At 35.6% G+C, this 15,828-nt stretch overlaps 1 protein-coding gene across 1 annotated transcript in view; it reads left to right on the forward strand.

The window, feature by feature from the left end:
* The window catches only part of LOC150089268 (uncharacterized), a 221,698-nt gene that overhangs the window by 173,913 nt on the left and 31,957 nt on the right, over positions 1 to 15,828 (forward strand). The window contains exons 9-10 of the mRNA XM_090389927.1: positions 5,803 to 6,066; positions 15,003 to 15,080. Coding sequence (XP_090246053.1) covers positions 5,803 to 6,066; positions 15,003 to 15,080 — 342 coding nt within the window. The remainder of the gene's footprint in view (positions 1 to 5,802; positions 6,067 to 15,002; positions 15,081 to 15,828) is intronic.

The raw sequence follows: 15,828 nt of genomic DNA on the forward strand, positions 1-15,828 counted from the left end.
AGAATCTCAGTTATCAGTTGATTCAACCACTGCTCATCACAGTTGTTTGAACTATTTGCTGCAATGCATGTCCAAACTTATGCATGTCCATTCTGGTATTCCCTGTCAGAGACTTAGAAATTTGGAATCTCCTCTTTTTGATCTTCTCTGACTTAAAATCTCTCTACCACATTCTGTCAGATTCATCTGTTGCTTCTATCGTACTCCCAACTCCACTAATCACTTGAAACTCTTTGACTTCCAATCTTTGAAACTTTACTTTCTTCAGCCAACTTTCCTAACAGTTAGATAATTTTCCTTGGTGATTTTAATGTTCACGACTCCAACTGTCATCCATTTTATAGTCACATGGAGCCAGCTGGTCAAGACGCTAAGGCTTTTGCAATTACTAATGACCTCATGCAGATTCTTCATTTACCTAACAGAAAACCAGACAATCCTAACCAAACAGCCAACATGATTGATCTTTTTCTCACAAACAATCCTTTTATAGAATTCTTTATTCCACACTCCACTTTAAAATTTTGTCCTTTATCTAAACCTTGGTTTTCTAATAAATGTGCTAAGACTGTTCAAGAGAAGAATATTGCATATTGACTTTTTTCCAAATCTTCAGTTAATTTTCTGCCTACACCAAAGCTCGCAACAATTGTAAAGCAGTTATTAATCAGTCCAAACTAGATTTTGAACAGGCTAAGAGCAGAAAACTTGCTTCTTACCCTAATGGTAGCCGAGCATTCTGGTCTCTTGCCAAAGCTATTGGCCCCAACTTTTGCCCATCTCTGTTCTCACCTCTGTCAAAACCAGATGGTTCTGTTGTCACTTCAGCCAAGGATAAAGCTGACCTGCTAGCATCCCATTTTTCTTCCAACTCATGTATTAATGATCTTGGTAAAACACCTCCCACCATTCCCAACACGTTCCATTCAATGCTTCCCTGTGGTCTTCCGTCAAAGGATGTCAGTAGGATTTTGACCAATCTTGATGCTAAGAAAGCTCCAGGTCCTGATGGCATTTCTCCACTTGTTCTCAAAACCTGTGCTGCAGAACTTACCCTGTTCTTCGCTGCCTTTTTTCACTTTCTTTTTCCAAAGTGTTTTTACTTCTGCTTGGAAATTAGCTTATATCCAGCCAGTTCCTAAAAAGGGTGACAAATCCCTCCCATCCAATTATCGTCCGATTGGAATTACTTCTACTCTTAAACTATCTTGAAACCTTCTGTCTGATCAACGATCGCCAGTATGGATACCGTCAATGTCGATCCACTGGTGATATTCTAGCTTATGTTACCCATTTATTGCTTCTTCATTACATCTCAAAGGCTTTCGATCGTGTTTGGCATAAAGGTCTTCTGTTTGTTTGTTTGTTTGTCATTTGGTTTTTAGGAGCTTTGGCAACTAAGGCCATATTGCTCCGGGGTTATGCAGTGGTCATTCCCTGACCATAAAAGTCAAAACAAGCTTCCATCTTATGGTTTGGCAACTGTTTTTTATAATTGGTTATCCAGTTTTCTCTCTTATCACTCACTGAGGGTGATGGTAGATGGCTCTCTGTCTTCTACTTCTACACTAATGCTGGTGTCCCGCAAGGTTCAGTTCTTTTCCCCACTCTTTTCCTCTTGTATATTAATGACCTTCTTCCATTGACTGGAAATCCTATCCATAGTTTTGCCGATTATAAAACATTGCATTCCACTTTCCATTTTGAGAAACCTTGCCTGCTCAATCAACTTCAACTTCTTGAATATCTGCTACCAGTTCCTTAAATGATCTCCAGTGGGGCAGAGACAACTTAGTTGATTTCAGTCCTTCTAAAACTCAGTCTTGTCTTATATCTCACAAAAAGGATTCTTCTGCACCTATGCTTATCTTTGGTGACCCTCCGATTTCTGGGAAAAATGATATATCTCTTTTGGGATCTAATCTCTCCTGGCACAAGCACATTACAAATATTGATTCCTCTGCATCTAAAAAACTTGGTTTTCTCTTGCTCTCGGTATTACTTTTCTTCCAAACAGTTGTTCACTCTGTACAAATCATAAATCCACCCTATAATGGAATATTGTTCCAAAACCTCTCTCAGGATTCTAGATTTCATTCAGAAGAGGGCAGTTAGGTTAATTAATGATTCATCTCTAACAGAGTTTCTCCACTCGCTGTGCCATAGACGTACTGTTTCTACTGCATGCCTTTTCTACAGATACTTCCATACGCACTGTTCTTCCGAATTGGCTTCTATAATCCGCACTCTCTTCCTCTCTCTTTCAAAACAGTCCGAACACATGCCGCCAACATCCATTTACTGTCCAACTTCAAACTCACAAGACCAACTTTTCATCTTCCTCGTTTATTAATTCAACTGCCATTTTCTGGAACGACCTTCCTTCATACGTATTTCCTGAAAATTACAGTCTACAGAAGTTTGAGTCTAATGTCAACAAATATCTTCTTTCATCTTCTCAACCTCCAACCCATGCATGGTATTAAGTACTATAGGTTCCAATACCTCTCGTGTTTGGGGTTTTAATTAAAAAAAAAAAAAAAAAAATGGCATTTATTGTCCATAGGTTGGAGAACAGCATTTGAAATCTGTGGTAAAAATGCAAGTTTGACATTGGTTAAATTGAGAAGAATATGGTGTGATAGGCAATTGTCTATCACACCATATTCTTTTATTAACAAACTTTTCCTAAATTCTTAGTTTCAGTTATGTACATCTTCAAAAATGGACGATATCATCCAAGCTTTTTTGTTAGCTCAGTATACTAGCGGAAGATTTTTTAATGTTTTTAAAACATCTTGGATTTGCCTATTACTGAGAGTTTTCTTTTCTCAGTTCCACTCATATTTGAAGATATCAGAACAGTCAGTCGCCCTTTGGATAATTGTCCCCCATGCACTTTTCACCTTTAAACTTTTATAGGTCATGTATAGGGGCAATCTATGAAACACACTGGGGTCATCAGCATTAAGAACATCACTTTCGCAGAAATCTTTTCCTATATCTGGTTATGCATGTTTAATCCATTTATTATTCACTTCTTTGTTTACATTACCAGATTTGCCACTTAGCTTACCATAAACAATATTTTTTTTTTTTTTTTTTTTTTAATCTGTCAAGCCCCCCCTTATTGCATATAAAATCTGCATATCCAAGTTGGTGAGCCAATTTTTCAGCTTGTAGTTTCAGTAGAGGGCCACTAATAGGAATATAATTTCTTTTAATTGTAAACCAACTCAGAAGAGTTGGTTTTCATTGAATCCTTATCACTTTTACCACACTTGTGGAACTTTTTTGCAATGATGATATTTCAATGCAAATGGATGCATTGCTTGTTCCATTCTCTAAGTCACAAATAAATTTCACTTTCTCACTGATTTCAAAATTTTTCTTTTCTCCACTGCCATTTCAAGGTAAAAAAAAAAAACAAAAAAAAACAAAAAAAACTGAATTTACAGATCACAACAGAACCTAAACTACAGAAACAAATTTATTTTTAAAAATTCTAAGTGTTTCTTTCAAGTTTTAAAAACATGTTTGCAGAAATTGAATTGAATTCTTCATTTCAACTGAGTTTGAAAACTATGTTTCTTAATGATACAGAAAAATTTAATTGATTAGTTTGCTGTGCAATTTCTCTCCCTAGGTCTTCTGAGAGTCCATAACAATAAGAAAGAGATAAAAAGAAGATTAAGAGATTGAGGGAAAAAAGCTGAATGTGAATGGGCACCCGCATTGTGGGATATGCTCTATTCACATGAGGCAATGTGTAGCGGAATTATTCCCCCCCCCCCCAATTACAGGTAACCATTAGAGCCCCATAAGCCTTTAGCACCCATCGCGTTGAGTCATTTGGGATTTCTACTCTGCTTCTGTAATGAGGACTATGATTTTTGTTGTAGCAGAAATCCCAGTGAGCAGTATCAAGTGGGATCAATTGCTGATTGCTTACTTATGCAGTCTTCTCCTTTCTCTTACGTGCCCAGACATCCAGACCAACCGGAAGAATTGTACATGTATGTGATTGAAGAATCAGTATAGTTTCCAGAATGTTATGCTCCTTATGCGGGTGATTATCTTCAAGTAACAGTATTTTAAATTATATTTATCTCTTAATGGAAACATCTCACCATGATGGTAATGTCTTGTTTAAAGTTATGATTAAAGCAATATACAGTAGAACACGGATAAGAAATTTCCTCATAAGAAGTTTTCCCCTGTACTAGGTTTGGTTTCTTAAGTCCCAGTTTCAACTCTATATATTGTAATGTATTATTTTCCCACATTTCCTGGGTAAAAAGCTTTCCCACATAAAAAGTTTGTGATAAAAAACACACAGTGTATTATTATAATGATGTTTTCCTACTTAATACGTTTTTTTAAATTTAGAAATTCTTTATTTTTGTATTAAAAAATCTTAAACAATATAAACATTTTGGTGATCGAACAAGTTAGTGCATAGTAAACCACCGAAGTAGGTGAAATTGCATCATTTTTTATATCTCATATAATATTGCCCTGATATTGCACTGTCTCCAATAAGCAGTGGTTCGCCACTGAAGAAGACAAATGTTACTTATTCTTGGCAGATACCACCACCCCTGGGTAGTAGTATCCGCCGAGAATCCACTGAAGTGTTGCCTATTTGAGACTCCACTGTTGAAGGTAGTTAAATATCAGGGCAACTTGTTGTGACCACATTCACAATATGAGATAACAGACACGATGCCATCTCACCAACTTCGGTGATTTACTACGAACTAAAATGATGCTATGCACTAACTTGGTCGATTAGTGAATTTTTCTGTGGTCAGAGGCTTTCAGCACTAAAACCTTTTCACTATAAACATTTTGATATAATAGAAGTGGCATATTGCAATTGTTTTCATCAATATCCATAATTAGATACGTCAACCACATTAAGTTCTGATGGTTGTGAACAGTTCTGAATTACTTAGTGGATTGTTGCTCTGTTGAAACTCCAAAGGAGCTCATTCTTCTAACTTGGTAATGAGTTTAATGAAAGAATGTTAAGCAATTAGAAATTCCCAGTTTAAAAATGTTTCCCATTGGCAGAGTAAAATATTTATTAATTCTGAAATAGTACTTAAAAATGATCTTTTAACTTATGTATGTGTATCTTTTCATTTTTAGTTGTGTAGTTAATATTTCACACCCTTAAGGTCATTTTCCCTTCTAAGAAGTTTTTCCTCTTAAGAAGTACTTAACCTTCACTCCCTTGGAAAACTTCTTATCTGGGTTCTACTGTATAAGTTGTTTTAAAATTTATTTTCCAGTATGTACTACCATCTCTTTTCTTTGTTTCCAACTAATTGACAATTTATAATAAATGGCAGCATACATCTGAGGAATAGATTGCTCTCAGTTGTCTGGTTTGTTTGCAAAAGTCAAATTTTGTTTAAATTTGTTGAATTTTCTGTGTAATTCACACCCAGAATTTAATAAAACTGAATCAAGTAATACAAAAAATGGATATACAGAATATTGTAGCATCAACAAAGTAATCACAGTGTTTGTTCATGAATTTTTTTACATGTATTTTTTTAATTTTTGATATTTTTATGCTGTTGTTGGCTGTAAATTCAAAATAAAAACACATTAATATTTTTAAGTATTTATGCATACAATTTTAATATTTTCAAAATTTTGAACTTCCACCAGTATTGAAATTTCACTGCTACCCACACACATACAGGAAACTTGCTGCTGAAAGGGTTAATCATTTTTAATGTAAATTTGAAATTGATTTATTTTTTGTCATAAATATTTATTTTCTAATAGGATCATGCTGCATTGTATTTGGATGCTTTAAAAGAGAAAATACATGTACCCTTCAAAGCTAGAAATGAGCAGCCCTTATTAGAAGAATACAGTAGTGATATTGAAGAAGATGTAATTGTTCTTGATAACCATGAAAAAGATGAAACGAGAACTTTAAAAGCAAAACTTTTGCAGTTTTCTGAAAATGTTCGACCTCCATATTGGGGAACATGGAGGAAAAAAAGCAAGATTATCCGGTCAAAAAATCCATTTGGTATGGATGAGGTAATACTTGAATTTCAGAGCATTAAATATTTTTGGTATAATTTGTTAAATTATTTATGCCATAATACAATTAAAGTGGATGAAAAGATATACTTAGGAAAAAATAGAATTTGAAATCTCTTTTTCTTTAAAATATTTTCTGAACTGTGATTAGTATATTCTTAACTGAGTTTTAAGTAAAAGAAACCTGTTCAGAAATAAACAAAATAAAAAAAAAATTGAATGGCAAATGCCTAAAAAACGGTACTCACCTTGTATAAATCTGCAATAAATTTATAGATAAATGGTGGCTGAATTTAGTTTGGAAGAAGCATTAAAAAGAATGGGGTAAAAATATTTTTAAACAAATTTTAAAATGAGCGCAAGGAAGTAGAAGTGCAGATCTCCAATCCTTGGTTGTCATTAAAGGTTGAAGGACGCGAATGAAAGAATGAAATAAAAGAGAAGACCGGTGGTGCCAATAGTCGTTGCGAGAGACTTTCGTTAAATGAACCGTCATCAGTTGGCAAATGGAAGAGAAGTGAGCGCGTGTTGTATTTAAAGTTGGTCTATACTCTCGTGATGCTCTTTTTGACACGTGGGAACTGTAGCTGCGAAAGGTTCCAAGCCGGTGAGAGGTTGAAGGGAAGTTTTGCGTTAATAATATTGAGATCGGAATGGTGTCGGTACCATTCGATGGTGAGGGCTTCATATTGAAGAATTCTGTAGCTCGATCTAAGTTTAATAATAGTGATGGCAGAGTCAATAAGGGGGTGTGGTTGTGGTTTTGGGCATGGGTTGTTAACTCAGTGCAGGATTGGCCTGTCCTGAAACTGTTGAAGTGGTAGTATGCGCGGGTATTGGAAGTTGTGGAGGAACCGAATTTGGTGGTAGTGCTGCCGATGTAACAGGTGTCGCAGTTTGGTTGGCATTTTATGAGATATATTATATTATTGAGATCATTGATGGGATACTTGTAAGTTTCTTTATAAGAATTAAATAGGGAACCTAGTTTATTATGAGTAGAGAAAGTGAGGGAGATGTCGGTATCTTTGAATGTACGTCAGAATTGTGCTGCGAGTTCACTATGGTAAGGAAGAACTATGCGAGTATTTGTCTTGTTACTGTGTCTGATGGGGTTATTAATGTTGTTTTTAACGGTGGATATTGTGTGTTGAATGAGTTGAGGGGGATAGCTCCTGGCTATGAATTTATCAGTAAGATATTGAAGTTCATTGTGTAGATCGTTATGTGAAGAGCTGAATTTGATAGCATTGTAGATTTGGTTGTATAGGACGGCTTTTTTGGTACTAAGGGGATGATGTGAAGTGAAATGTAGATATTTACCAGTATGCGTGCTTTTTCTGAAAATCTTGGTATTTAAATTTGTGTCTGTTGTATAAATAGTGAGATTAAGAAAATTAATTTGGTTGTCCGTTCCGATTTCGAGGGTAAGTTTTAGCCTGTCATGTATTGTGTTGAATTTTAAAAAAAGATTGTCTATGGTTGTTCTGTTGCCTATTATTAAGACGTCATCGGCGTAGCGGATGTATAATTTAATTTCAGAAGGGAAAGGTTGTAAAATTTGGTTTTCAATAGTGGCGAGATAAATTTCAGAAAAAGGAGCAGAAATGCCTAAACCCATTGGTAAACCGAATGTTTGTCGATAAATTTTATTATTAAATCTAAAATATCTAGCGTCAAGTAAAAGAGTGGTAAGTTCAAGGATGTGGTCAACTGAAAGAGGGGTACGTTTCGTTAAAGTGTCATCAGCTGTTAGAAGTACGCGTAATGCTTGTAGGGTGAAAGGAATATGAAACTGAAAGAGGGGTACGTTTCGTTAAAGTGTCATCAGCTGTTAGAAGTACGCGTAATGCTTGTAGGGTGAAAGGAATATGCACGTTAGTGTATAGGGATATGACGTCAAAAGAAGCTAATATGTCTTCGTCGGATATGGTGGTGTTGCTGATTTTTTGGAACGCTTGGTTTGTATTATTAATTTTGAATGTAGAGAATCGAGTGAGTGGGGATATAATTTTAACAAGGAAGGTGGATAAATTAGCAAAAGCTGATCTACTAAAAGAAACAATAGGTCTTAATGGGTGGCCAGGTTTGTGTAGCTTGGTTATTCCAAACATGTGGGGCAGAATGTTGTTGCGAATACCTATCTGTTGTAAAGTAAAGAGGTTGATTTCTTTGTTCTGTCTGAGTTTTCTGAGAATTGTGTCAAGTTTATTTTTAAGTTTTGTAATGTTGTGGTTGCTGTCATTTGTATATGTATCTTGGTCGGCTAAAATTAATTCCATTTTTTCTGTGTAGGTGTCCTTGTCCAGGATAACGATTGTATCTCCTTTGTCAGCTTTTTAGATGATGATATCTGGGGTTTTGCTTAGTCTTTGTAAATCCGAGAGTTGTTGTGTTTTTATGTTAGGGAGAGATGTGAGTTTAGAATTTATTATCCTGTTAGACTGGTGTATAAGTCGCCACTTATCGGGATGTTGGTCGAGTTTAGACTGGAGTTCGATTATACAATCTTTTATTGGATAGTGTTGTTCTTTAATGGCAAAATTAAAGCCAAATTCTAGGCCGGAGAGTTCGGAAGGGGTGAAGGATTTTGAAGAGAGGTTAACGGTGGAAATTTTTGGGGGGGGTTTTGGATGTGAGTGTGTTCCATTTTTTGGTGTGTTTTTGTGTTATGTGTTGGATGGTGGCATTGATATGTACATTGTTGTGATTAGTATATTCAATCCAGGCGTCTGATGGCATATTTCTTTTGAGAAGGAATCGTAATTGGTGAATGCAGTTTAAAAGTTGGTGTTTTTTGTTAAATCTTTTCTTAAGTTCTTCGCGTATGATCGCGATGGATGTGCGGTGTATGATATGTGGGTATTTTTTACAGTTATTTTTGGGAAAGATGCGGGCGAATTTGGGGATGACGTTGTGATATAAGCATTTTTGTAGGAAAGCTATGTGTAATTTGTTGGAGAAATATTTGATAAGCGCTTTGGAGAGTTGTATTTTTCTATCAGGCATGTCTAAGAGCATCAGAGATGAGATTGGAAATATGTGAAAGATATTAACCCGGTGCAGATAAGGTGTTGGTAATAACGTTAAAATATTCCCTTCAACCTCTCACCGGCTTGGAACCTTTCGCAGCTAAAGTTCCCACGTGTCAAAAAGAGCATCACGAGAGTATAGACCAACTTTAAATACAACACGCGCTCACTTCTCTTCCATTTGCCAACTGATGACTGTTCATTTAACGAACGTCTCTCGCAACGACTATTGGCACCACCGGTCTTCTCTTTTATTTCATTCTTTCATTCGCGTCCTTCAACCTTTAATGACAACCAAGGATTGGAGATCTGCACTTCTACTTCCTTGCGCTGATTTTAAAATTTGTTTAAAAATATTTTTACCCCATTCTTTTTAATGCTTCTTCCAAACTAAATTCAGCCACCATTTATCAATAAATTTATTGCAGATTCATACAAGGTGAGTACCGTTTTTTAGGCATTTGCCATTCAATTTTTTTTTTTTTTTTAGTCAGTTTGTTACGGTATTATAAGACTACTATAATTTCACTATCGTCAAACTTATAAGATATTTTAACGTTATTACCAAAACCTTATCTGCACCGGGTTAATATCTTTCACATATTTCCAATCTCATCTCTGATGCTCTTAGACATGCCTGATAGAAAAATACAACTCTCCAAAGCGCTTATCAGATATTTCTCCAACAAATTACACATAGCTTTCCTACAAAAATGCTTATATCACAACGTCATCCCCAAATTCGCCCGCATCTTTCCCAAAAATAACTGTAAAAAATACCCACATATCATACACCGCACATCCATCGCGATCATACGCGAAGAACTTAAGAAAAGATTTAACAAAAAACACCAACTTTTAAACTGCATTCACCAATTACGATTCCTTCTCAAAAGAAATATGCCATCAGACGCCTGGATTGAATATACTAATCACAACAATGTACATATCAATGCCACCATCCAACACATAACACAAAAACACACCAAAAAATGGAACACACTCACATCCAAAACCCCCCCCAAAAATTTCCACCGTTAACCTCTCTTCAAAATCCTTCACCCCTTCCGAACTCTCCGGCCTAGAATTTGGCTTTAATTTTGCCATTAAAGAACAACACTATCCAATAAAAGATTGTATAATCGAACTCCAGTCTAAACTCGACCAACATCCCGATAAGTGGCGACTTATACACCAGTCTAACAGGATAATAAATTCTAAACTCACATCTCTCCCTAACATAAAAACACAACAACTCTCGGATTTACAAAGACTAAGCAAAACCCCAGATATCATCATCATCCAAAAAGCTGACAAAGGAGATACAATCGTTATCTTGGACAAGGACACCTACACAGAAAAAATGGAATTAATTTTAGCCGACCAAGATACATATACAAATGACAGCAACCACAACATTACAAAACTTAAAAATAAACTTGACACAATTCTCAGAAAACTCAGACAGAACAAAGAAATCAACCTCTTTACTTTACAACAGATAGGTATTCGCAACAACATTCTGCCCCACATGTTTGGAATAACCAAGCTACACAAACCTGGCCACCCATTAAGACCTATTGTTTCTTTTAGTAGATCAGCTTTTGCTAATTTATCCACCTTCCTTGTTAAAATTATATCCCCACTCACTCGATTCTCTACATTCAAAATTAATAATACAAACCAAGCGTTCCAAAAAATCAGCAACACCACCATATCCGACGAAGACATATTAGCTTCTTTTGACGTCATATCCCTATACACTAACGTGCATATTCCTTTCACCCTACAAGCATTACGCGTACTTCTAACAGCTGATGACACTTTAACGAAACGTACCCCTCTTTCAGTTGACCACATCCTTGAACTTACCACTCTTTTACTTGACGCTAGATATTTTAGATTTAATAATAAAATTTATCGACAAACATTCGGTTTACCAATGGGTTTAGGCATTTCTGCTCCCCTTTCTGAAATTTATCTCGCCACTATTGAAAACCAAATTTTACAACCTTTCCCTTCTGAAATTAAATTATACATCCGCTACGCCGATGACGTCTTAATAATAGGCAACAGAACAACCATAGACAATCTTTTTTTAAAATTCAACACAGTACATGACAGGCTAAAACTTACCCTCGAAATCGGAACGGACAACCAAATTAATTTTCTTAATCTCACTATTTATACAACAGACACAAATTTAAATACCAAGATTTTCAGAAAAAGCACGCATACTGGTAAATATCTACATTTCACTTCACATCATCCCCTTAGTACCAAAAAAGCCGTCCTATACAACCAAATCTACAATGCTATCAAATTCAGGTCTTCACATAACGATCTACACAATGAACTTCAATATCTTACTGATAAATTCATAGCCAGGAGCTATCCCCTTCAACTCATTCAACACACAATATCCACCGTTAAAAACAACATTAATAACCCCATCAGACACAGTAACAAGACAAATACTCGCATAGTTCTTCCTTACCATAGTGAACTCGCAGCACAATTCCGACGTACATTCAAAGATACCGACATCTCCCTCACTTTCTCTACTCATAATAAACTAGGTTCCCTATTTAATTCTTATAAAGAAACTTACAAGTATCCCATCAATGATCTCAATAATATAATATATCTCATAAAATGCCAACCAAACTGCGACACCTGTTACATCGGCAGCACTACCACCAAATTCGGTTCCTCCACAACTTCCAATACCCGCGCATACTACCACTTCAACAGTTTCAGGACAGGCCAATCCTGCACTGAGTTAACAACCCATGCCCAAAACCACAACCACACCCCCCTTATTGACTCTGCCATCACTATTATTAAACTTAGATCGAGCTACAGAATTCTTCAATATGAAGCCCTCACCATCGAATGGTACCGACACCATTCCGATCTCAATATTATTAACGCAAAACTTCCCTTCAACCTCTCACCGGCTTGGAACCTTTCGCAGCTACAGTTTCCACGTGTAAAAAAGAGCATCACGAGAGTATAGACCAACTTTAAATACAACACGCGCTCACTTCTCTTCCATTTGCCAACTGATGACGGTTCATTTAACGAAAGTCTCTCGCAACGACTATTGGCACCACCGGTCTTCTCTTTTATTTCATTCTTTCATTCGCGTCCTTCAACCTTTAATGACAACCAAGGATTGGAGATCTGCACTTCTACTTCCTTGCGCTCATTTTAAAATTTGTTTAAAAATATTTTTACCCCATTCTTTTTAATGCTTCTTCCAAACTAAATTCAGCCACCATTTATCAATAAATTTATTGCAGATTTATACAAGGTGAGTACCGTTTTTTAGGCATTTGCCATTCAATTTTTTTAGTCAGTTTGTTACGGTATTATAAGACTACTATAATTTCACTATCGACAAAATAAAAAAATAATTTTTTTTTTTTTTTTTTTTTTTTTTTGATATTCTTGGATAGATGTTGGTTCATGCCTAGAAGTAAGTAAATTGCTGTTAGGTCTGAATATATTCCCTTTGTATTGAACTATAACTGCTTGTATCAAATTTACTTTAATTCTAAAGAAATAAAGACTCGCCTTACTGTTTGCTGATTAATTCTTTGTTTCTTGTATTTATTAATATTATTTGTATTTCTTTTGTTATTAGCATTAGCATTAGTAGAAGCACATGATGCAAAAAAACAACCCTGCAAGGTGATATGCAGAAGTTTGCCTTTAGCCAGAAGGTGGTTGATTGCTGGAACAAACTTCCATCTGATGTGGATAGCTTGATTAAATTCAAGGAAGAACTGGCCAAACTCTTGAAGGGGATGGATGGGTAAAACGGGAAGGGTTGTGTTTTTTTTTTTTTTTTTTTTGCTGTTGTTGTATAAGCTTCCTTTCTTGCAACCTTTGACAAGTCTATTAATAAACTCCCCAAGAAAAAAGAAGTCCTGGTGAATGCAATTCTTAAAAGAGTGCCAAGCAGGCTGATAATTCTAGGCATGTTATTCTAACTTATGCACGGCGCCTCCGTAGCCAGGCGGGAAGGAGCAGCAGTGCATAGCACACGCTTCTTGATTAGACCGGGGTTCGAGCCCGTCACCACCGAATACGGAGGATGCGGAAAGGTCAGGGAATGACCACCGCATATCCCTGGAGCAATATGGCCTTAGTTGCTAATGCTCCTAAAAACCAAATAACAAACAAACAAACAAACTAACTTATGCATAAAGCCTGTTTGTATGTTTCTGCATTATATTGAATAAAGCTATTGCTTGTCTCTTAAATTTTATGCTGCTTTTTGAAAATCCAAACATATCTGTTCAATTGAACCTATCTCACATCCATATTAAGACGCCATTACTTTGGTAATGGTGAAGAATGTCATGCAAATTTATTTTTCTAACAGTTTTTTTTTAAAACCTCCACATCCATTTTGGAAGTTGATTACCTTTGCAGGCTAAACCAGAAAGATGATTCTGACATAGTCATAGCCATTTGTACTGCTAAGGTAGTGGAGAGTCTAAAACAAGAGGGAAAGGTTTTGTTCTTCATGCAGTGAGAAGTGCTGTATAGCTGCATTTAACTACATGGTACAGAAGTTCTTACTAAAAAATTATGCTGAGATAGAACAAACTTCATTTTTAGATTTGAAATATTTTGGAGACAGGTGTCATTAAAGATAAATAGATTGAACAATAGATGTTTTGCAGTATTAGTTGTCAATTTCAGTGTAAAACATACTAGATCTATTGATTCCTGGCTTCCTGCCATGAAGAACATAATGAACCTTTCATTTGTTACTTATATGCTTTGGTACATTCAGTAAAGATTCATTTATTTATTTATTTTATTATGAAATAATAAATAAATATAACAAACTATCCCAAGTCCTGTAGGTCATTTTAACAATTCCTCATAGTAGGGCCGAGTGTGAAAGAACACAAAAATTGAGTGTAGGTATTATCTTTGTGTAGAAGCTTTCGAAATTCTCCTGGCAGCCAAGTCTAGACAAAAGGGCCACTGTTATTTCTGAAGAGGGCAGAGTCTGCGGCAGCATGTTTTTGAAGTAATCAGAATAAATTTATCTCTAGCAGCAATCCACAGACAATAAAATCCTGGGTGAGCCAATGTTTGAAAGCATACTGTACTGATAAACAGTCCTCTCTGTATGTTTTTATATAACATATCACTGAATTTAATTTTTAGCACAGTATGTACTTTACAAAATCTTCCTGTTTTTCACATGATTTTTCACAGAAATCTCCAGTTACCTTCCTACTTACAGTTGCTATTTCTCCAACTTTTTGACAGTAAAAAATTGGCAGATATCCAGACAAAGAATAAATAATGGCACAGTGTCTTTATACTCCTTGGTCAAATGAAAATAGTAGCAACTGGCTAGTAGAGGTGACTGTTGGTCAGTTGCTGGGACCTCTTAGCTATTAGGTGATAACAGATTTTTTTTTCTACAGCAGTTGATTCCCTCTGAACATCAAAATCTTACAACATTGGTTGCAGGGTTTTGGATGACTGGTGTGTAATGCACTTATAAATTGATGGTGTTGTGGTTGAAGTGTTTAGAACACTTATATGGAAAAGGCCTCCGTAGTCCATTTACACCTAAAACGTAATTACTGTTCCTTTGTCTGGATAGTGACCTGTTGCTCCCAGCATTATCTCTGTGATTTTTTTGATAATTAATATTAAATCCAATATTTCCACATTATGCCTAACCCAACATTGGGTCAAAATGTAAACCTGTTAATCATTTTTGGAAGTAAATCCATTTTTAATGCAACATAGTGTCTTTTTTATTTAATTTAATAAATGATATTGTGAATTCTAGGGAATGTGTGATTTAAAAAAAAAATATAGTTTTGAATATTTTTTTTTTTAATTAAATTTCATTTCCAGGCATGTTTTGACTATGAAGTGGACAGCGACGATGAATGGGATGAAGGAGGACCAGGCGAAAGTTTATCAGGAACAGAGGTATTATATATGCATGAAATATTTTATTACAGTCGGTCCTCGTATAGCACGATAGTTGCGTTCCTAGAAACCCTCGTGCAATGCAAAATCGTGCAATATAAAAAACACGCCCTATGGGAAAAATGGGGTTAGGTGCCGACCACCCAAGATTGAACACACATTTGTAACCAAAACATTACCAAACACAATAAATAATCGTAATAAAATACTTATGTATTTTATCACGACTGTTACGTAATAAAATATTGCTAAAATAAGAATAAAATAAAATAAAATAATGCTTTTGCTTCTATTGTAAGCAGACTTGTTTTTTGTTTGATTTTCTATCCAAACAGATGACAGGCATTCCATCTCTTCCAATTCTTTGTGTCTTAATCTAATGGATTTTAATTACGCTTTGAGTTCCTGCTATGAAAGTTGTTTTTATTTTCTCTGCATTCTTTGTAATTCTCGGCGTTGCCTCATTTAGGTCTGTATCACATGGTCTTTCATTTCGCTCAAAGCGTTTCACAATTTCATATTTTTTCTCTATCAACAGAGGTGTACTGGCCATAAGCCTTACCGAGGAAACCCCGGTTGGCCAGAGGCCGGTGTGATAGTATGAGGCCACTACAAATTTTCCCGGGTAAGAATTTTTGATCCAGTCCGCCTCTGTTTATCGATATTGCTTTTCTTTTTCTCTCTGAATCTGCAGTGTCTTCACCAGGACGCTTCCTTTTCACACCTTTTAAGTATTTTATTCATTTTT

This window comes from Mastigoproctus giganteus, chromosome 2 (genome assembly GCF_048544385.1).
Source record: "Mastigoproctus giganteus isolate SK-2022 chromosome 2, ASM4854438v1, whole genome shotgun sequence".
In the NCBI taxonomy this organism is placed as follows: domain Eukaryota; kingdom Metazoa; phylum Arthropoda; class Arachnida; order Uropygi; family Thelyphonidae; genus Mastigoproctus; species Mastigoproctus giganteus.